Source organism: Pomacea canaliculata, linkage group LG1, assembly GCF_003073045.1.
Source record: "Pomacea canaliculata isolate SZHN2017 linkage group LG1, ASM307304v1, whole genome shotgun sequence".
Lineage (NCBI taxonomy): Eukaryota > Metazoa > Mollusca > Gastropoda > Architaenioglossa > Ampullariidae > Pomacea > Pomacea canaliculata.
Genome location: NC_037590.1, coordinates 863849 through 887574, shown reverse-complemented (window position 1 = coordinate 887574; position 23726 = coordinate 863849). Strand labels below are relative to the sequence as shown.

At 38.3% G+C, this 23726-nt stretch overlaps 2 protein-coding genes across 2 annotated transcripts; one reads left to right on the top strand and one right to left on the bottom strand.

Moving 5' to 3' along the window:
• The first annotated feature begins 1480 nt into the window (after positions 1–1480).
• Positions 1481–7575, top strand: LOC112559397 (N-sulphoglucosamine sulphohydrolase-like). Its single transcript, XM_025230625.1, is given in 8 exon segments — positions 1481–2163; positions 2812–2944; positions 3693–3826; positions 4347–4524; positions 4726–4964; positions 5646–5821; positions 6120–6432; positions 6435–7575. Coding segments are annotated over 8 exon segments (1650 nt in total). The 5' UTR covers positions 1481–2054; the 3' UTR covers positions 6803–7575.
• A 1475-nt stretch (positions 7576–9050) lies between these two features.
• On the bottom strand, positions 9051–23626 carry LOC112559369 (leucine-rich repeat-containing protein 45-like). The gene is made up of 18 exons (XM_025230557.1): positions 23470–23626; positions 22622–22708; positions 20808–20959; positions 20457–20518; positions 19962–20032; positions 18849–19027; positions 18300–18428; positions 16883–16995; positions 16064–16122; positions 14888–14965; positions 14113–14248; positions 13509–13586; positions 12607–12718; positions 12288–12358; positions 11895–12080; positions 11014–11187; positions 10033–10180; positions 9051–9715 (listed from the first exon to the last, which is right to left on the bottom strand). The coding sequence occupies exons 2-18, from the start codon at positions 22705–22707 to the stop codon at positions 9537–9539; spliced, it is 2013 nt and encodes a 670-aa protein (XP_025086342.1). The 5' UTR covers position 22708; positions 23470–23626; the 3' UTR covers positions 9051–9536.
• Between the last annotated feature and the right edge of the window lie 100 nt (positions 23627–23726).

Sequence of the window (23726 nt, the reverse complement as noted above, 5' to 3'; positions counted from 1 at the left end):
CAGAGAGGATTAGAAGTCACTGCGTCGTCCTCATCAGTCGGAACAGCCGGCACCAGCTGTCACGGATAATAGGAGTTGTAAAAATAGGTCACAGTTTGTTAGCTGTATACAAGCTTAGTGTGGATGCGACCAGGGCCGTGCTTAGGGGCAGGCGGACGAGGCATCTGCCTAGGGCCCCGCGCTTTTGATTGACCCATTGACGAAGTTACAAATAAATTAATCGTAGGCATGTTGTAATGTGTATGCAGCGTGCTGTCAATGAAAAAAGACAAGATATCCTGAGGAAAAAAGTGACTTAGATACCAACTTGTGCTGGATGCGACAATATTATAAAGTACTAGAATAGACATGTTAACCTCAAAATCTCTTAACCACATTATATGCAACAGATTGGGAGTTAAATTTGATACAAGAGTGGGAGGTATCCAGGTGTGTGTGTGCCTGTACCCACGCCCGTGTCTTGTCATCAAGAGGAGGCAACGGCATCTCGCAAGTTGTGGCGCCATGGCGACGACTGACAAACTTCTATTTGTACCGCGTAACCAACATGTCAGTCCCTGGTGGCTCTGTCGGGGTGGGCTAGTTGTACAAGAACACAACAAGATGGAAATTGCCGCATATATAAGTGCACAACAGTAGATTTTATTCAGAGTTTCACTCGACGGCTGGTCTGCCGTCTCTCCACTCTCACTTCCGAACTCAAACAGCTTCTCTCAAGTGTAAAGCTACACTACTTATCCTTGAAGTATTATTCACGAAGTACACATAACAAATACAAATAAGGACGTGCACTGCGTTACTAAGGTAACGGATGACGCGGTTACATGACGCAGTGCTCGCGCTGTGACGTCAAGACTTGGTCAGCCAGAGTTTTATACGAACGAGCAGCCGGGCATGGATACAATTAAAACTCGTGTGAAGTACCGGACTAATTAGTGTCATGGTGATTTAAACATCACTGTGCTGACAAATGATGACTGTCAGCCGCGGACCACACAGAACCACTGGAGTAGCTAGGTGAAAGCGGGTCGCTATCTTAGTAACTACAGCGAGCAGACGACACACAAGACGCCTACTTCCGGCTGTTCATTCAAAACTCACAAAACAATGAAAGTCACAAATAAGAAAACTATAACGGTTTTTCTTGCTCTAATAAAGTACTGAGTATCAACACTACATGATCTAGATACTTCAGTGAATAGTTATTTGAAACTAAAAAGTCTAAGGACATGATTAGTGACTGATCGATTTAGTGAAGCGCTGAGGTACGACATGTAGTAGCAATATGAGTATCCTTGAGTACTATATCTCGCGAATTAATTATATTTATCCTTTTTTTGTACTTTTATGTTAAAAGTATTCTTACCTCATTATATTCAGCCAAGAGTCTTTGGTGGTTCATTTTGTTTTCGACTATATGGTTTTTCAGATTATTTGTTGCCCATTCTTAGATGACATGTCTGCTGACATTTGGCTCTTGGTGAACATGTTTCTCACATGTTGTTCTGCATACTATGAACTCCGGAAGATCAGCTCCATTCGTCATACTCTGTTCATCTCAACCCCCGAAATTCTCGGCTGCTCATTCTTTCAGTCTAGACTACTGCAACTCTCTTCTTGCTGGCTGTCCACGGTCCCTCATTGATTAGCTTCAGAAAGTTCACAACTCGCGATCAGCTGCTCGCCTAGTTTACCGGACTCGCAAGTGTAAACACACCACTTCTTCGCTGTCTTCATTGGCTGCCGGCTAGAATAGACTACAAACTCTCAACTCTATGCTATGGATTCTTTGAAGGCTCCTCCCCGCTCTTCGCCACTTTAATCTTGTCCGTCCACACGTACTCCTGTCCCAAGCCTTCACTCATCAGACTCGTCCCTCCCCCTATTATTCCCCCTTTCGCTCTTTTAATTAGAAAAGCTGAAAGCGAGAGATCACATGACTGGTCATGTGGTCAGAACATAGGGACGACGTTTGTGTTCAGCATTAGGTCCACAAATCCTCGCCTTCAACTCGACGTGAATGAACTCTCAGTAAATTAAGTGTATGCTTAAGCATGATGTTTCTTGTGTGGATGAGTCTGTACAGCTTTTGCCTGTTGGTGTCGTCTACATCTGAACAAGGGATCAGAAAATCAGCCTCGAAAAACGTTCTTGTGCTTGTGGGTATGTGTGCGTACGTGTGTGTATAATCCTAGGATTTATAAAAACAAAATAAATAGGTATAATTCAAGCTAGATAATTGTTCCTGCCGTTTGTCAAAAAAGTGTTTCCTATTGTGATTTCGTATTTTCTGTGCATTCTTGAAGGGGCCAAATGCTTTATTGTATTATGTCATTCGAGTGATCAGTTCAATAAAGAAGACAATATTTCTGTGTGGCTTAACACATACCCTTTTTAAAGCTTTGTACACATTTAAGCTGACAGTTTTTCCGCAAGCTGGCGTTACCTTTTCATTCATAAAAGTACTTTTTTGATAAAGCTTACAATTTTTCTTTTCCAACTTATAAGTCTCAATGTTGCTATTTTACTTAGAAAGTCTTCATTATTGTACCAGATCATCTGTCCCTTGCCACACATACAATTTTAGCATTTTCTTTCTTTGTCAGGATTAGGGATCAGAATGGAAATGCTGACTACTTTTCAAGGCTTATATTTACTGGGGTAACACAATCTATACTAGTGCTCCTAATCCCTAAATCCTATAGTAAAAGCTAGCAACTAGAGGGAGATGCAGTAGTCTGTCAGTAAGTTACCTTATACTAGTGCCTTCTCATGCTGACAGAGGTAGATCTGATTGACTTTCGTAAACAGGTGATGATGCTGGTTTTGAAACTCAGGTGTATAACAACACCATCTGTCGAACACCAAACCTGAATGAACTAGCACATCGAAGCTTAATCTTTAGAAATGCATTTACGTCTGTCAGCAGCTGTTCACCTAGCAGGTAAGGTGTAAAATTGTTAATATATTAATACAAATATAGTTGTATGAATTCAGTATATAAATGCACCCACCTACCCACACATGCACGCACGGAGACTAGTTCAGAAAATATTTTATGCTGCATAAGACAAAATGAAAGTCTCTAATATAAATTATAATCATTTAAAGATATTAGTTACCTATAGTGAATCTATTTTAAGCCTTCATTTGGCTAACAAATATTGCTTATGCAGATCAGTTTGGAAAGCTTCTATTAGATTAAATGTCATTTTATGTGGTCCTGAGTAGCAGCTGTCAAGTCAGAGATAAGAATGTTTTTATCCAAACATCAACACATGCAGACCATTGACCATGTTTAATATGATCATGCAGGGTGTTGGCCATGTTTGATCATGCAGGCTGTTGACCATGTTATGATCATGCAGATTCTTGGCTATGTTCGATATGATCCTGCAAGTTTTTAACCATGTTTGATATGATCTTTGACTTGATTTTTGACTTGATTGTTTACAGGTATTAACCAGAGGTCAATCACAGCAGCATGCATTTATGATGCATACAATAATTATTGCAGATTACAAATAGAACTAGAACCAATTCTGCATTTTAATTGTCTATGTTGAGCGCATAAAACTTGATAAGAAATGACTCATTTTATTTTAGTAACATGACTTTTGTCAAAATTTATTGACCAGTGTAATAAATATAACCATGCAGGCTACTGACAGGGTGATATATCCATGCTGTAGATCTGCCATTCTGTCTGGACTGCCTCAGCATCAGAATGGCATGTATGGGCTACACCAGGGAGTTCATCACTTCAATTCCTTTGATGGTGTGCAGACTTTGCCTCTCATTCTTCATAAGAACAACATTCGCACTGGTCAGTAAACTATTATTTCTCACTGATATGAACAAAAACATCATCTGAGCAATGAAGGCTTTTAATGTTCATCAGTCTGGGTAGATCTTTAGCACTTTTGTTTTTTCTGCTTTAATTTCTAATAGTTGCTGTTTATTTTGAGCTTAATTAAAGCTTAAATTGGTGTCAGAAAGAGCAATATATGTGTAGCCTCTAGATAGATGGATTAGAATTTATTGTAGAACAGCATGCAGCTTATATCATCTGAAATAAAAAACAAAACAAAAAACACACACACACTCACATGCGCAAACACAGGGTGGAGGCAACCAGAGTACCACACTGACAGTCAGGTCTGTAAACAGGCTTCACATTCAGAGAGAGGTATGTCAGAGCCAAGAATTGATCAGACACACCCACTTGTAGTAAACCTACGTTAGGCTATGTGCCAACAACTGTTTTGCAGAAAATGAATGAGGGGATGTGAGGAAGGCCTCAGTGCCTTTGTGTTAGGGGACTGGTATTAATGCCTGTGCACTAGGTGCTTTCTTGCTCTTCTTTCTGAAGGATTATTGGAAGAAGCACGTGGGGCCAGATTATGTCTACCCATTTGACTTCGAAGAGACTGAGGACCAGCACCCAATTCTTCAGGTGGGACGCAACATCACCTTCATGCGTCTGCTTGCACGCCAGTTTCTTCAGAACAACTCTGATGTCAGGTAACAGTGTTCTGTCAGAAGGAGCCTGTTCATAGTGTTCCTATACCTTTGCATGTTGGGATATACAGATTTCTGCTTGGAAAGTTCGAGGTAAATACCGTTTCATTTTAAATATAATAAACATGATATTTGTCATCTACCCATGCATTACTCTATTAATGTAATGTAACACATCTACAGCTGGTCTTGTTTTATTTGCAGACCATTCTTTTTATACATTGGGTTTCATGACCCACACCGTTGTGGCAGTGTCACACCTCAGTATGGAGAGTTTTGTGAAAAGTTTGGTAATGGAGAGCCAGGAATGGGCACTATACCAGACTGGAAACCTGTGATCTATGACCCCAGTAAGGTTGTGGTGCCCTACTTTGTGCAGGATACACCAGCTGCACGTGAGGACATTGCAGCACAGTACACAACTATTAGTCGACTTGACCAAGGTTAGTACAGCACAGTCCACTAGCATTAGTCCATTAGACAAAGCTCAGTACAATGGAATTGTTTTTTTCTTACATCAATGGGGCAGGAAAATGTTAGCCAGTCAAAAAGAAGTCGAATGTTGAGGAAAATAACAAACACGTAGCATTACTTTTATTGAGTGTCAATGAATCCGCTTCTGTAGTGCAATGGTAAGAGTGGGAATTTTTGTGTGCCGAAGACTTTTTTTTTCGTTCTCATACATTATTTTTCCCACTTGATTTTGGTTTCTTTGTTTTTGAGAATTGTTTTTTGTTTTATCTCTCATGCTACTGCATAAGTTAGCATTGGGGTTAGGGCTTGGGTTAGATCTGGAGTTAAGGCTGGCATTTATGCATGCATACAAGTACATTGAGCCTTGTTTACTTTCTTGTTAGCTAAGCACACATAATGCAGTTCATTATGATGGACTTTTATTGGTTTCCATACTCTATTCATAGTGGAAAAAATACTTTTCTGTATGGTAGAACACACAAAACATATGCAAGTGCATACAGATAGCAATCTTTTTACATCTCCAATTCTTTGCTAATCTTTCAGTTATACAGGTTGTGCTGCACATGATTAGCCAGAAATGCTATTGTAGACCCAGACACTGAAGAGAATTGTCATTCCAACAAAAACAGCATTTCTTTGTTCCAAAGGTGTTGGTGTCATCCTGGAGGAACTGAAGATGGCTGGACACCTAAATGACACTTTGGTTATTTTTACCTCTGACAATGGCATTCCTTTCCCAAATGGTCGCACAAACCTTTTTGATCCTGGTATGGCAGAACCAATGCTGATTTCTTCACCATTCCATCCATCATCATGGGAAAAGGTATGTAATTTGGAAGGAGATATATGGGTGGATGTGCATGAAAATGTAAGACACAATTTTTAAAAATTTGGTTCGAGAGAACCCTAATGATTGTACATACTTTTGTTTGCTTGATATAAATATAAATCCACCACTTTGTATATGTTCTTATCTCGCTTTAGATGGTTTGTTGCTTCTGCAATAGTCTTATACTATTGGTTAAACAATCTCTAGGCATAGAAGTTTGTGACTGCTTCTTAAATTCAAAAATAATAAGAAATCATGCCATCTTACAGTTAGGGGTGGTTTTTTTTTTCAGGAAACAAATGCAATGACTAGTCTCTTGGACATTGTACCCACTGTGCTAGATTGGTATGGTCTGCACTATCCCACCTATACACTAGAGGGCACCACTGTCAAACTGACTGGTCAGTCTCTTCTGCCACTTCTCAGTGACAGTAGGTTGTCCTATGATGAAGTTCATACAGCAGTGTTTGCCAGCCATAATCTGCATGAAGTCACCATGTTCTACCCGATGAGGGTTGTACGAACCCTGCAGTTCAAGCTCATTCACAACCTTCATTTCAAGATGCCTTTTCCAATTGACCAGGATTTCTTTGTTTCACCAACATTCAGGATATATTAAACCGAACAGTAAACAAGCAACAGCTTCCCTGGTATAAGACGCTTCAGCAATACTATTATCGCCAACAGTGGGAACTGTATGACCTGGCACAAGATCCAAAGGAAGTTACTAACTTAGCATATGATGAGAAGTATGCTGCAATATTTGCATCATTAAAACAGAGGCTTCTGTCCTGGCAGAACTTAACATCAGATCCATGGATTTGTGCTCCAGAGGCAGTGCTAGAATATCAGGGTCTGTATAAAGAGCACCCTCAGTGCCTTCCCTTGTACAACAACCTGGACTTACACCTTGCAGATTTGGCTTCTAAGGATCAGTGGGAGCCAGAAGTCAAAGACCAATGGAAGAATATTTGATGGTTTTACTGAGTGAGATGATAACATTAACAGATTATGGGGCTTTAAAATGCATAAGACAATGAATTTATCAAAAATGGTTTTGTTATAAATGGAGTCATTGTTCAGGGTATTAGGGAAAGATTGACGCTGAAGATAAAACTTATTTTGATAGCTTCAGACATTCTAAGGATATATGTCATTAGAGACTCAAACTACTATTGTCTTTCAGTGGCATAGGAACTAGGAAGGGGGGCAGCTGCCCCCTCCAAAAAGACAATGAGGAGGCAATAATGTGAATGTAGTTCGCTGTTAGCATAGAGTTTGCCCCACCATCCACCCCCAAGGCTGAGCATCTTCTTACGCCACTGTCTGTAGCTGGCTGCCTTGTGCCAAATGCATGACTAACATATCAGTGTAAAACACTTGCGATTATAAGTATGAACTAAATCACATTATAATCTTGCTACTCATCTTGTTAAATGCTGCACATTCATAGGAACAGACATTTATGTCTGTGTGAGAATGACTGCATTGCATGCACATGCCCTCATACTGGTATAAACACAAGCTTGCACATGCACAAACATACAAACAATTTTAGAAAAGTATTAACTTCATTAGTCCTTCAAACACTTTTTGCAGTTAATACAATGTAAATTTACATGTTTTTTATTGATCATAATAGCAATTTCTTGTCAGCATCCTGTCACTCTCCTTCCTTACACAGTTTATAAATTACCAAAGATTCTATATAATGTATAATTTTTCTAATTAAAATACACTTAAAATTTGCCATTGTTTGGATTAAGCTGGAGATGGCTTTTTTCTCTGGTTTGAACTTGACTGGGTTGTTGATTCCATTATACTTATTGCATAAAGCCTGCCTTTGTTGGAGCTCATCCCTGCAGTACATTCTCTAATCATGTTCAGTTATTACTTACATAGACTCCTTTTACCACAAAGAATCTGCTGTCTACAGCTGATCATGGAGCCTTGGATTTTATTTTAACGACTGCTCCATCAGGATTTTTTTTTTCCTTTTGAATATTTTTGTTTCTCATGGCATAGGTTAATTTCTCATTTATCGAAACTTCAAACGTATATGATATTCAATTAAGTTAGCATGGAAACTTTATTCAAGATTACTTGATTGCAGTCAAGCTGACAAGTATGAGGTTGTCAGGAGTGTAGTGACCCACTCATGATGATAATGTCTGAGACATGGCAGTGTCATTCCTCTTGTCTGGACTGTAGTGACCCACTTCTGATGATAATGTTGGAGACAGCATGGGTGACAATACACATTTTACACCATCATCTAATGCCATTTTTTTTCTCCAGATGAAGGTTTAGCTAGATCTATGATGTTCATGTGATCCCATTCAAAAGTCATTTAGAAGAAGTCTGTTAGTATGAACACCGTAAATGAAACAACCATCCACTATTTCAATTTCAGAATTATAACCACTAGTGCCAATGCTAAATTTAGGCATCAACAATAGTGCTTGTGCCGTGTTTAGGCTAGTCCACAAATAGCACCAATGCTGAACTAAGGGTAGTCCATAGTAAAAGTATAATCTGCTACAGTGCTAATGCTAACTCTAGTCCACAGCATCCTAAGGAATGATTATTCATTGCAAAAAGGGTTGCTAGTGGCTGGAAGTGAAAGTGAGAGAAATGAAGTGCTTGCATATAAACCAGTTGTTTATAAAAACCAACAGTGTAACATACTGAAAATGTTTTCGTAATCAAATGCCTCATAGCTGTTTCATTTACAGTTTATAAGAATCAAATATCAAACTTGTTTGGTGCACACCTCTGACATGCTTTTAAGAGATTTCCATATAATTTTAAAAAAAGAATTTTTTTCTTCTCTTTTTAATCTTAAGTTTTATTCTGGGAGTTTCATGAAGAGACTGTTTAGGCAATGGTGTAAAATGATTGTTGCTGTGAAGCATTTTATTGGTGCTTTGAAATATTGGGTTAGGGTTGTACATACTAGATTACTAGAGACTTGGCCCCTTACTGAAGACATGGCACCTAACAGCAAAGGTAATTTTACAGGTCAAAAATCATTTTATTTTGCTGGAGTAGCTCATGTGTTCTCAAATGAACTATACTGATGATGCCCACAAATCAGATGCAGAAGAGAATCCCATCTTCCATTACATACTAGTCTAAAAATAATCTGCTTGAAGGTGCAGTCAAGCCAAAAATCTTCCTTCTGAAGCATTCTTAAACCAAAAAAATATGAAATACAAATAAATTCTTTGGGTATATGAGAATTTTTATTCTTGCAACAATTTTTGAAAATGTATCCCTTCAAAATCCTAAACATTGTTGCTTTGCTTGACAGCACCAGGTATTTGCTGTAATGTACCAAGTTCTGACTTCAAAAACATTTTATGCTGCACAGGACATCTTGGGGATCCCTCTCATTCCTCCACAAGTAAAAACCACAGCACAATAGCATCCATCCTTCACTGAGACACCATCACAGCCACCAGTGGCTGAAAGTACCTCCACAGTACTCTTTTAGTAGGTGATCATCTCTCTTTTACACCATGTCAAGGGTGACACTATGACACACATCATTTAGCAAGTGAATGCATTATGTCCTCTGGTGGCTTCTAGTCGGGAACCATGTCGTATGACATCAATCATTTAGTAGGTGACCATGTTATATACGACTTAAGTAGGTGACCATGTTATATACAACATTGTTTAATAAGTGACCATGTTATATAGGACCTCATTTCGTAGGGGACCGTGTTATATATGACATCATGGCTGACTGAAGAAGTTGAGCTCTCTGTACTTCTTCTTCTCGCTGTCTCTGCATTTCTAGCTCTCGTGCTCTTAGCTTTTCTTGTACCATCACAAGTTCTCGATCTTTTTCTTCCATGGCTTGTCTATAACGAAGAAGCTGATCTATTTAAATCAGGAGAAGAAAGAAAAGCTGATTTTAACATTCAAATTTTAAAATCTGTTCTTGTAAGAATTTTTAGCACCCAACTTTTCAGCGTAGGTAAGGTTTATTGTTATGCCTAGAGTAATAAGATTTATAAGAAATACGTACAAATGAGCAGCATGCTTAAAGTGTTAAAAAAGGTTTTCTAAAATCTAATAAAAAAATCCAGGTGCATAGAGACAGATAATCTTTCAGAATATTTTTTTCTATTTGTTCTCATTTTGTGTATTTACTTTCTCAGACATTTATTATTTAGAAATATGTTCAATCCACACACCTGACAATTCACGATCAACTTGAGAAAGTTTTTCACGTAGCTCTGCATTCAAGGAGCGCTCACTCTCTAGTTTGTTGACCACTTGGTTAAGCTCAATCTTGACTTTCCCCACTTCTGCCATTGTGTAATTGTTCTTGTCTGCTAACTCCTGTCAAGTCAGAAAGTCATTTGAGGAGAAACACTTCTGTATAATCTTTTTATTCTGCCTAGGTTAACGATAACCACTGTGCACTGTATCATATGACACTGCCGCTATTGTGTAAACCCTATAGTCTGAACTTAATAATAACAGAGAACTTCAATAGTTTGATCTTAATAATAATGCAGCATTTTATAGTGCAGCACCACAGCCAAAGTAGGTGGCACTCTCTGTGGTGATCAACAGAAAGAAATAACAAAACACTTGCTAACATATGGTAAACAAAACACTCTTAGCCACAGATTAAAGAATATACAGGAAATAAATGTAAGATATTAAATATGAAAGAATACATCTGATTAATAAAATACAATGTGAAAATGAATTGCACTGATGCCTACTGCTAGCAAAATGACTACAACTGATCAAGCATAGTACTTTTTAAATACTATGAAATACTATTTTTTAAACAAATGTTTTCAGTGAGTTCTTGAATGCTGCCTTTGAATCCTAATAGTTTATATGGTATGAACAAGAACTCCACTGTCTAGCAGAAAAGAGAACACGCACTGCCCATATGTGACTGTCTCTGTAGAAGAAATGAATATAATGCCAGAATTGGACGAAGAGTGGAAAGTGGTGAAGCATGATCAGATCTGCAAGTCTGGAGAACAAGCTGAGTCCTGGACTTTTTGACACTTGTGAATAAAGTACTGTGGGCAGCCAGTAGGAAAAGAGTTGCAGCATTCTAATTAAAGAAAAAATGTGAAGTGTGGTAGTTGATTTGTGAGAGTACTGTGAATGGAACTTATAACTAGTAACACATTGCAAAAGCAGCTAACATGGCCCATCTCTTCCAATCGGCGCTTGAGATTCTCAACTTCCAGTGTCAGGCCACTGTTACGGCTTTGTAACTCAGACACCAGAGCAGCTTGCTGGTTACAGTGACTCTGCAGTTCATCTTTTGTAGTCTGTAGAACACGTACTTTCTCCTCTAGCTGTCGGTGTCGCTGCTCCTGAAAGACATGCATAAAGCAGACATGACAGTGAGTGTTATGATAAGAAGAGCCTAAATGAAGTACATGTATTGAAAATACAAGGCAGGCAAACAAATGCCATTTTCAAAGAAGTCTGACTTTTATTTCTTTGTGACCTAATCTTTTCTTGGGGCGGAAACGAGAACCAAAGCTCATTGCGAGTCTGAACCTCTGAGGATGGAACACCAGTAAACCCAGTAAACACCAACAGACCCTTTTTTAACAGTAAAGACATGAAAGCTGATCTGGTCCAGCCATGTTGCCCAGCATAACAATATCTAAAACCGTTCTTCAGGGCACCATGGAAGAGAGTTCATGGAGTAAGGAAGAACTGGTGAACATGAAGTGAACCGGTTGTTCCATGCAGGACCTACTCAACACTGCTCAAGATTGAAGAAAGCAGAGCCACCTTGTCATCTGGTGTCTGCAGGCAGGTCTCCTCTCATGACCAGCACCATGGAGCTAGACCAGGCCAGGTTATCTGGTGACCAGTTTAGTACCAGTCAAGTGATGATGATGACTTTCCTCAGTTTTCTTTTAAAAAATGTTTCCTACTTCCTTCTGCATTAATGCATTGTTCAATAACCTTTCATAAATCTTTCCATTTAGGAATGCCTGGTATAAGCAAAAGTCTCCTCACCTCCTTAGCTTTAATGTGCTATTTGGCTGACTGAAGCTGTACTCACCTCTTCTGCCCTAATGCGCTGTTTGGCTGACTGAAGCTGTTCTTCAGCCAACAGTTTGTCAGCCATATTATTGGACTTAAGTCGGGAAATCTCCTCTTCCAGTTCCAAGCGATGGGATTCCATTTTCTGAATCCTGTCTCGCAGTGAGCGCTCAACATCTTCTGCCTCTTGTTTCACATGTGCTATCTGTAAAACAGTGTGGCCAACAGAAAAACCACAATGTTTTAAAAATACACTGGCAATAAAAATACATGGGCTTGGTATACACCATGTAATGGTATAAATCTCAGTGAGATGTGAGCTGGTCAAAATCAAACTATATCCCTGACTGCTGGCAGGATGAAGCTGCTTATCCATGCATTACACTATGTAATTAGGCCAAGTGTCACTCACATCCTTTGATCTGGCAGTTTCTAGGTCTCTCTGGATTTCCTTGTGATGCTGTCTCTCTGCCTGTAGACGTTCTAAGAAGACCATAATGAGAATGGAATTAAATAAAGATAAATCGTGGACAGGGAAAATTAAAGAAGTGCATGGGATAATTAAGGAGAACCATGGAACGGATATTTAGGGAAGAGTAAGAAATGAGATCACAAACAGCACAAATTTATTTATTTTAATTTCACACTTGTCCGAGGTCCATATCTGAAAAACTCCAATTAATTCTGGGATCAAATCCATCTGGCTATCACGTGACTACAACAATACCAACCTTCAAACTGAGCACCTTTCAGTTTGAGTTCTGCCTGAAAGTGAGCAACATACTCCTTCAGCTCAAAGATCTGTTCTTGCTGTTGGCGGCATTTCCTATCAAGGTCTTCTACCTGATGAAATATTATAAGGGCAGGTCATGTAATGATAATTCCTTTAATGGCGATTAATGGTGACCAGGGACAGAAGAATCACCTTCCTATTATATTTTCATACCACCAGTCATAAGACTCCTCAACAAAGCAGGTGTGTGTGTATGCAAAGAAGAACAAGTGTAGGAAAGAGAGCTATATCAGGGGAAATTATTCGTATCTTAATATCTTGTTTTTGTATTGTATATGTCCATTAAACATATAAATACATGTATACAGCATCTCGAGCAGAGAATGAATTATCAACTCCTCTTGACACAAATAAACTTAACTGAACTAAATGTAATGACAGATAATATACTGTCAGGTCAGGCAATACCAGGTAATGTGACACTCTTCAATGTATATAACAAGTCATTTATCAAAATTAAGTGTAATAAGTTATTTATCAAAATTCTATTTTATTAAGTCCTACATTAGTACTGCCAGTGTTAATATCTGTTAAACACCAGGGCTACACCATCTCTACATGGGCAGAGAAAATAAGAACCACAGACTTTCCCTCTTAATAATAGCACCAAACACTAAAAAGAATTTTTGAATAGCTCTAGTATTTTAAAGTTAAAAAAAAAAAACTCAAAATCAACAAGTCAATATACAGTGTTCCTTACTCTTGTTTCACCCAGCCCCACATACACACACTCACACTACCCCTAACAAAAGTGTCTTGGGTTTGTAAAAATGCAGAAACGCCTGCTCTAACAGTCTTCAAGCCTGCATCTATGAGAATGAGATGGCTAAATTTTCTCACCTTATTTTGACTCAGCAAAAGTTTTTCCTCGAGATCAGAAACTTCTTTGAGGTACCTCATTTCTACTTGTGCTCGATCCTGCACATCAATTGCTTGTTTATGTCATTTATCTCCTGATCCTGCATGAAGGTTTATTAGCAATGCACACACAGACAGACATGGCTAAAAGCAAAGGATCAACAAGTTACAAGGTCTAATACCACAATCATTTCATTGTATCAGCCTTATATCCTCAAGAATATGACAATATCAAACAAGGTACTTAAGTAATATTTAACGATGAATGTCACTTGCCTTTTGCAGATTCAACATGGCAACATGCAAGCAAACTGCACTGTTATGTATTTTTTTTTAAAAACAGTATTAAATATGTGGAAGTCCTTTTACTAACCTAAAGTACATATTTCTGATGTAAGCTAGCTGTCTCAAACCTATTTTTTTTAAATTTTGTTTGAATGAAAGTGAAAAACGTGGGCAGATGGCGAGTGTTTTGTGTGGGTGTATGAGTGGACACAAGCATGCGTGTATCTCATGACAGCCAAGTTTTCTTTATTACATAAATATTATTATGCTCATATTATTACACCAAGACAGCTGCACCCACCTCCTTCTCCTTTCGCAGTTCATTCTGATGAATAAGGGCAGCATCTGTCATCTCCTGTTTCAAGTGGTTTACAATTGCTCCATAGTCATTGGCCTTCTGTTCAGCCAGAACTAGTTCTGACTCTGTCATCGACAGCCTGTGGCAGACATCTTGAAGCTTTAAGTGAAGATTATTTTGATGAATGCAATCTCAACCATAACTTTTTGTATGCAGCTAAGTGGTCAAATTATTTGCAGAAAAGAGAAAGTTGGGAGGGGCATTGGCATTTTGCGTGGCGTCAACAACTAAGGCTATATCACAGCAAGGAAGCCAGCCCTGTAAACAGATGACACATACAGAGTGTGCCTGAGATGAAAGCTCAACCCAGGACGGCCGACCCTCACTGTATTGGTAACAGGTGTTAACTGTTGCTCCACTGAATTGCCCTTTATGGAAAAGAATGGCTGGGTATGTGGTGACATCATCTATAGCTGGCTAATAATGTCAGTGATAAGGTTGTGGGGAGAAGTGTGACTGAGTGAATATATGAATAATTAAGACAGATATTGAACTGAACATGAGCGCCTATATTAATAATTAAGGCAGACACTGCAGTGAGCATGATGATGATGAGGATGGCAGACAATAACAACAGCAATGAAGAATAAGAGAACTTTTTTATAAGTCACCAGCATTCTAAGAGATGAAGATAACAACTTTGTATAATATACAAAGCACCACTTCTCTTGAACATAGACAGCTAAGCATGCCTTACAAAGCAGTGAGCACAACTTACTTGGCTGCAAGAGAGTTGAATGCCCCTTTTCTGTCCTCAAGGGCCTCCTGCAGCTGTCCAATGTGATGTGAAGATGTCCTAAGAAGACAGTTGTTGAAATCAAATACACACTGTTAGTGATACAAAATAAAAAATGTACAGGTATTTTTGCAAACTTATGGTTAGTGGGAAGGGAAGTGTGAAGACAGCACTTAATCTGGGCCAGCACTTTTGTGAGGGCAGAACCTATTTGCTTTACCTGGCTATCTTATCCTTTCCAGATCCTCTACAGAGTCAGGTATCCATTCCACAGCTGGCTTAACTGTGAAAAATATGGTGTATCACACAAGGACATAACCAGGTAAAGTGCACACATTTAGTTTTACACACCACCGGTCTAACCACTTAGCTCTCCACTTCCTCACGGTCATTGATATCAAATATAGTATTGATACAGTAAAGTCTCTGAAGAAATTTCGAGACCAAAGGTATCTGGTTACTGAAATCAAATACACACTGTTAATGATACACAAGACGCATGCTTACTAACATATGAAACACCACGGATACACATTTACTGATGTCAAACACACAGTTAAGAATACTGTTAATAATACAGAGAAACTGACATCAAGTGCACACCACTGCAAAATAGCTACAGCACATCACAAATACATCAAAAACGACAGGCACACACTCTTTACATCACAGATGCACAAATTATACCAACGTTACTGAATTATCTACACAGAGATGCAAAATAAGACAATTTTTGACACTGACACAGTATTAAAAAAAATAAGCATAGCATAATAAACAATTTGATAATATATATTTATAAGAAAAGCCAATCTGGCATTTATTGTCAAGAATGTAAGATAATGTGGATTTTGTTTCTGCAGACATTTACAAATACTGTTTGTGGTACCAGAAATCAACATATGAGACTGATAACATAAAAATACATAAACTGTTTTGAAACATAAACCATTCAGATCCATTCTTACTTTTTGCAGCTCAGTTGTTATTTGTTATCAGATATTGCTACAGTTTTACATCATCATCATCATCATCATCATCATCATCATCATCATCATCATCCTCCATCATCATCATCATCAAGTGAAAGTTCTGTTATTAGATACAATTTAACCGCTCCTCTTTTTGTTATTTATGAGACACTCCTTCATGGCTCACCTTTTTGTTTTCCTTAGTAGCTCCTCTTTGTGATCTATCTCATTCATCAGTTCTGAGAGCTTCAGGGACAAACAACACTGACATTTGAACATGTCCATAACTCAAACAGCTTCAAGTACTAATTAGTTTGAACACAGCACATCACTCTGTGGCAATATCAATACATAAGGTGATCTATTTATGATATCAAAAAGTAAAAGTGGTTTTAGTTTAATATTCTAGTATTTGCTAAGAGAATCACCAATCAACTTTCAGTGATCACAAAAGATTAAGAAGAATTTGCCAAGGAACATTACACTAAGAATCTGATTTGATGATGAACATCACTTACTTGAAAAATACCAATCACTCCCGTTCTTTCACATTCACTATACTGTTACACACTACCCACACATTTCAGAATCACCAATAGATACCAAAACACATAGGTGAGGATAGGTGACATACCCACTAGAACACTTGCACCTATATATAACCCTCACAGACTACAAGAAGACGCATTCAACTATTATTAGTCCTGACAGGAGCTCCTGCGGAGTTCAGGTAGGCTATTGCTTTGGCAAAGAAACTGCTTTAAAAGATAAAGAGATGACAAGCTAGCTTCAAGGCGTTGATAGAAAACTGCTGAAAAATTAGCAGCACCACATCAAAGGTGAGTCAGCACAAGCCTAACCATTACTGAATAAAAGTTTTAGCTTTAAACTAGATCAGCCTAGCTATGCAGGTTACAAAATGAACACAAGGAAGTGATGGCAGCATCTGAAGTACATCTAATCGCCACTACAATGACGATAACATCAAAAGTGTCTTGTAAACTACCTGAACTGAGCGCTCCTTCTCAACAGATTTGATGTGCTGAGACAGTGTATGTGTACGTTTCTGGTGCTCCATTGACAGGATCTGGCGCTCCGCATTGTTGTCAATGGCAGTTTCTAAATAAACAAAGGCAAAGTGTGATCCCTTCAATGAATGCAACTACTGGAGTTTTGGCAACACATTCAAATGTATTAGACTAGAATAATATACCCATCATGCAAGAAACCTTCAGGATGATTACCCCCTATTTCTATCAGTGGGTGGCCCATATGCAATCTATGCTTTGCAGACAACACACTGATGGGAAGATTTACCAGCAGACAGACTGTGCAAATGCATACTGAATAGAGACTAGACCTGAAAAAAGAAAAGTCATGGTTAAAACCAACAGCAAAGCAGAGATCAACATGGATAGAATACAGCTGGAGAAGATGAATAGCTTCAAGTACTTGAAAGTCACCATTCTAAAGATGGCAGCTGCATGACAATGGGCAGAACCAGAGTCACAATAATGGCAGAATTCGCCAGGATGAATGACTTTGGCAAAGTAACACCATCAGGTTTGCTATCAAATACATACTGTACACATCCCTTAAAATTCCCATCCTGTAGTACAGATGGATGTGGTTCTTCTTGCTGATACAGAGAGGAGAATACAGATAATCAGCCAAGTGCCTCAAGAGGCTGATCTAAATCTCCTACAGGGGACACAAAATCGATGCCTCTGTATGGTTATAACCTTATAAGACACCAGGAAGTATTTTTTGCAACAGTGAAGTTTAGTGGGGGAGAATTGGTGTTTTATGCCGTGCCAGCAACTGAGGCTATATTACAGCAAGCAGCCAGCCCTGTAAACAGATGCCACGTGCAGAGGAAGAACAGCATGCCCAAGACGAGAAATGAACTCTGGGCAGCCAACCTTCACTGTATTGGTGACAGGCACTAACCGTTGCGCCACCAGACCGCTCAACAGTGAAGTGGAGCAGGTTTGTCTGGTTTGGTCACGTGACCCATCACAACATTCTGTCTAAAACTGCTTTTAGGGCACCTTGGAAAGGTGAACAAAAAAACAAAGGAAGACAGGGGATACATGTGTGAAGGAAATGACTAGTTGTTCCTGACCTGCTGACACTACTCAAGACATGCCTGAGAGGCAAGATATGCCAGACCTGCTTACACTGCTCATGATAAACCTGAGTGGCAAGCTGTGTTAGGACTTACACCCTTAGGAGAAGTTTATTTAACTATTCAATACATCCTCTACAAGAGAGTGTATGTGTGTTTGAAGGATTAGAATTAACTTGTCTAAAAATTCCCAGCATAAATCTAGTACAAACCACAATATCCAGATCATGGATTTTCAATGCTCAGTAGAAACAAAGTACCTCCAGCTTTTAAGATATAATCAATAACAACTTGCCTATGGATTTTGTAATATCTGAAGGCACGTTGTTTCCTGCAAGCTCCAGGCGGGATAGAGATTTGTTTGATTTAAGCATTTCAAGGAAGGCCCTGCCTCCTAGAAGGCCAATGTTGTTCCATCTCAGATCTGGGGGACATACAAGAGCGAGCTGCATCAATCAAAAGATCATGCTTTAGAGCTCATGCTGGATAACTTAATTCATCATAAGGACAAAGGAAATGGACTGCTAGGCAGCTATTCATGATTTTCCTAACAAAGAGTTGAAAAAAGGTCCAGACTTTCTTGCTATATCACAATCACTGCACAAATATGATGCGACAAAGGAGCATGTTTCACAATACATCTAAGACAAAACAGATCAAAAGCGGAATGGTCTTGCTGATGTCAGGTTGGGTACATCAAATGCACCAAGAGCTTAAAAATTTATTGCAAGGAGGACAGATATGATTATTTTCATATAACAGACATGATGTGTAGAGTATACACTTAATTGATTATTTTTAGAGGATGGATTTGACATGTGATTATTCTCAAGTCCTCACATACCAAGAGCTCGAAGACATGTGTTGCGTTTTAGAGCTGTAGCTAGTTCCTCCCCACCCTCATGATTGATCTGGTTGTTCCGAAGGTCAAGGGCCTGCAGCACTGAGTTGGCTCCAAGACCATCACAAAATGTTGCAAATGATGTCTCTAGCATCCCCAAGGCATTCCACTCCAAACAAATACTGCAGCAAAAGAAACATTCTTACAACTACCAGACTTGTATTTGGGTAAGCATCAGATTATGTTTTTGTGTTTGCTAAAAGCAATAATTTTTCCATACAGAAAAAAACTTTTGACCAGTTTATAATGGGTTGTAACTCCACAAACTTTTAGCTTTACCTATCCAAATTGAATAGCCTCCCTTAACAAGTACGAATGGAGAATGAAAATGATGAGGAAGATGGACAAACTGACAAGCAATTAACAAATAACAAAACAATGCTGAATGTTGTAAAAATACAGAATGCTGTAGAAAGAAAAATTCTTGGAAAATCCATTGGATGCACCGGCTGGTGAAACTATAACTTTTTTTAAAAGATGGATTCAGCTAGGAAATATTAATTTTTGCATATTCAATCAATCAATCTTTATTGTCTGTACCAGGCGTAATCCAGGACAGAAATTTTTCTTTTGCTCACAAGAATAATTTATACATGTAAGCAAAACATAATGTATATACATATAAACATAATACCCATTTGATGACATTCAACACACATGCACACCTATATCCTTTCACGCATGCACATGAACTTCATCCAATGCATCAATGTCTGTCTTCTCTGAATACGATCCTATCGGGGATTAATGAGGCCCTTTCTGTGTGAGTAGTGTGAGTAGTGATGAAAGTGAAAAAATGATCAAATTGGAAAAATGATTCCTATCCTGCAACAGCTTTGTCAGTGGTGGTAGGGAAGGGAATAAAAAGCATGACATCCAAGTTGGACGGTCACAATCATCTCACTGTAGGCCCTTCAAATCAACCATCAGCTGAGAAATCAACCTGTGGGACTTAAAACCATCTCCAAGAATGCCACTTTGAAAAGAGAACTAATCCTGAAAACGTTCACCTGTGTTTGCCAACCAATGGCAGGGGAAAATATTTAAGTTACTTACCTGATCAGACTTTTATTATGCTGCAACATCTTCCCAAGCGCTTCTACACCTGAGCCACGAATGTTGTTCCCCTGAAATATACAATGTTGTTTTGCAAGTAGCTAATAAATCCACATATCTATGAACATGCAGTCACCCATACCCAAAACTCGAAAATGTACTTTAAGCGAAGATGAATCATGCTTTTGATTTTCATCTTTGCAGCAGCTGATAAACTGTAAATTTATTTATTGAAATGATGAAGATTGTAATTTATCAAATTCATTCAAAAAGAATAATAATTTTGCATGGTAGCTTTCAGTACAGCAGATTAAATACAGAAATGTCTCTACTATTTCTCTGTTAGCAGAAAGCAGTTTTTGGAAAACATTTCTATGGTTACATTCCTTTTTCAAAGCTGTAGGAGACACACAGCATTTTACAGTCGACTAGTAATGCTACCATAATTAAATTAAACTTACAGCTTTAGTTTTGTTTGAATTATCATTATCTTACCTTAAGATCAAGCTTCTTGCAGAATCCATTGTATGCTAATCCCTGTGCAAGACTCTTCACAGCTGTACAGAAAGCAAAACAAGCACAAAGCAATATTAAACATTTTCCAAAGTTATGATGAATAGCAAGGGCAAAGCAGAGATATCTATAAACGGGGTACAGCTCCAAGAGGTAAGCATGTTAAGATTTACATAATACTAACATTTCATCGCTACATTTTGCATAATCTGGAACTACCATCTGGAAGGCAAAGCGTTCAGATGACGCTGCAACACTCATTATTCATGCTATCTGGAAACCCAAGTGTTGAAAGGCCACTGCAACACTTATCATTCAGAAGGAGGAGCTCACCATCATCTGAAAGCATGCAGTCAGCAAATTTGACCTCTGTAAAATTTCTGTCTGTTGCTAACACTTTTCCCAGTACTGCACAAGTCTTGGGAGACAAACTGTGAGTTGAAAGGTCCAGAGTTGTTCGTCCTTTGCCACCTGTTTGCTCCAAGCTGTAAAAAAGCATTAACTCATTATCAACTTCCAAATATACATCTTTCAAAAACTTAGGTACAGCATTTAAAAAAATAATGTTTTAAGAAACAAATAAAAGATATGGGGAGCAAATCAAACTATAACTGCAGTTCAAACTCTGCAGAAATTAACTCTCCTGCCTCATTCATTCTCAACTATTCATTTTCTCTCAAATCTAAAAAAAATCATGCCTCTCCAATGACCTGTCGAAATTTTATTTTTAGGCACATAATTCTGCCATAATGAGTGCCATTTTTTTGTTTTTGGTATGGTAACAGATTTCCATCTTAATTTAATTTGGATCTATGTAGTATCAGATTTCAAAATCTCTTTGCCGCTCGATCTACTTTGCTGTGTGTGTGTTAAGATCTGTTTGTCACTTTTTATAGTTTTTATACTTTCTTGATCAGTAAAGCTTGACAAGCTTACACTCCTCTCAGGATGACAAGCTTACATTCCTCTAAAGGTGGCAAGTTGAACAAGCTTTGTAATCCTTGTGAGGAAATAAAATTTAGTGGTGGTGATACAGAATGAAGAATTCTGCAGCTCTTAGCACTGCAATCACTCGATCTGTGCAGAGAATGAAAGATATTCTTTTCTGTTATTTAACAACTGTGCAGCAGGATGATCACCACCATCGTTTTTAATAACCCATGTGCTCACTCACATTTTTTTTTTATAATTTTGAAAATTACTTTGTTAGTTGTCAAAATCAGATAGATCTTAATCACTGATATCTTCTGCTTTAAAACTACGTTTTGTTTGGGACTAACATCATTTTTAAGACTTTTAATTCTTCTTTCATACTGACCAATCTGTGTAAACTGCCTAAAACCGCGGTTTTCAAACAGTGGGGCGCGACCCCCTGGGGGGGGGGTGCAACGTGCTTACAAGGGGGGCGCGAAGTTGGTCATTTTTTTTAAAGTTTCTTATACCAGTATTAGTGAAATTAGCTTACATTGCTGGCTAAGGGTGGCGCACGGACATACCTTTGTTCCTCAGGGGCGCGTCACAAGTAAAAGGTTGAGAACTGCTGGCCTAAACCCATTTTTTTTCAGAAAATGAAAGGGAAATTTAGAAAATCTATGTGCTTGCTTTAACAATCATTTCATTCTCTAGCTAACTGATGGAACTCAGAAATGTTCAAGTAAAGCTACAATAGTGCTCTGTTCCAAATGCACAATATCCTTTCATAAAATCATTAAAACATATTGCATACAGCTTTTGTATGTAGTGTACTGAAACTAGGCTGTAGACTGTGTATCACATGTACACAGCATTCTCACTGTGTTAATTGTCAGCCAGTACAAGATAATGCAATTGGCTTTTGGATGAAGCTGAATTTAGAGGCACCAAAAGAGGAAACTATGTTTCACTGTAAACATCAATCTAAACAGAACAGGAGAATGATGAGGCACACAGATAATGACGGAATCAATGATGGACTAGATGTAGGACTTGCAAGATATTCTTAAATTTCTTGCCCATCATTTAATAGCTTTATCAATGATTAAAGTCATTCCAATCAGGCCTTTTGTGGGGAATAGAGTTCTAAAAACAAATCAAAATGAAAACACTAAAACAATAAAAGCAGACTTGTGCTAATGAGTATCAGTACACAGATATCCTTCAAGTCTTACCTTTTAAGCTTTTCTACCACAACATCCTGTGGTTCAGTGTGATTTTCCTTGCACAGGCGAACATATGTCAGGCGAAATTCGTCCATCCTCATGGCAGAATTGAAAAGATTACATACACCAAAGAGTATGATAAAATATTTTAATGTGGCCACCTTCTTTGAGCAAAATGTAATCAAAATGGGATATGATACTGGAATATCTTTACAACATAATAATGTATGATGATAAAACAAGTAAACTTTGGGAATATTAAAAAGAAGTACAAAATACAGATCAAATATATTACTCGGGTGGCACACTGCACCAGGAGTGTAATCTACTGTGCTTACTTTTAACTGATGCAAAAAGCTATTATCCAGTTCATGAAAAGTCATTAAGGGTAAACAATTCCATGGTCCACTAATTAAGCCTATAATGTGAATATTGTGTGGTGTGTGCAACCTAATTAACACATTTTACCCAAATAACTTATAAAAACAAAATTCTTTAACTTTTTAAAAAATAAATGTTAGGTGGAAAACATTATATAATCTATATGCACTTCACCTAAGCGTCATAGTTTTCAAAATATAAAAAGGTGGTGTTTATTAGAAAACAAATTAAGTATACGCAGTCAGCAAAAGTAGAAGAGATGGTGAACATCAAATGGTCGTCTTTAACTATAGGCACCTCGTGTGCTTCATGAACTGCTATTTGTCATTTGATTTGCTCCTACATCATGACTGCATGGCTTCACTCCTTCAGTCCGACGTTTTGGGAGATTTTCACGTTCTAACATGACATGCACACAACTCTGACTAAAATGCTGCCTAAGCCTTGGGTCATTTTAATATCTTCCGTGCACTTACTTTTTGAAAATATGAAACTTTTTCCTGCCTCAGGAACCTGGCATCGTGTGTAGTTTTCAGTTAATTACCGAAGAAATGAAATAGGTTCATCGTGGCTGCGTTGTCAAGCGAAGCCGCCACACTGGCAAGGGAAGACTACTCAGTGTAACAACGCCGCTGATCTCCCCTGCCGACTGTTTACACAGTCAGTCCACACGTAAACACACAAATAGTCATTAATTATGCCTCGTTAACGACTGCAGCACTGACCCATCTAC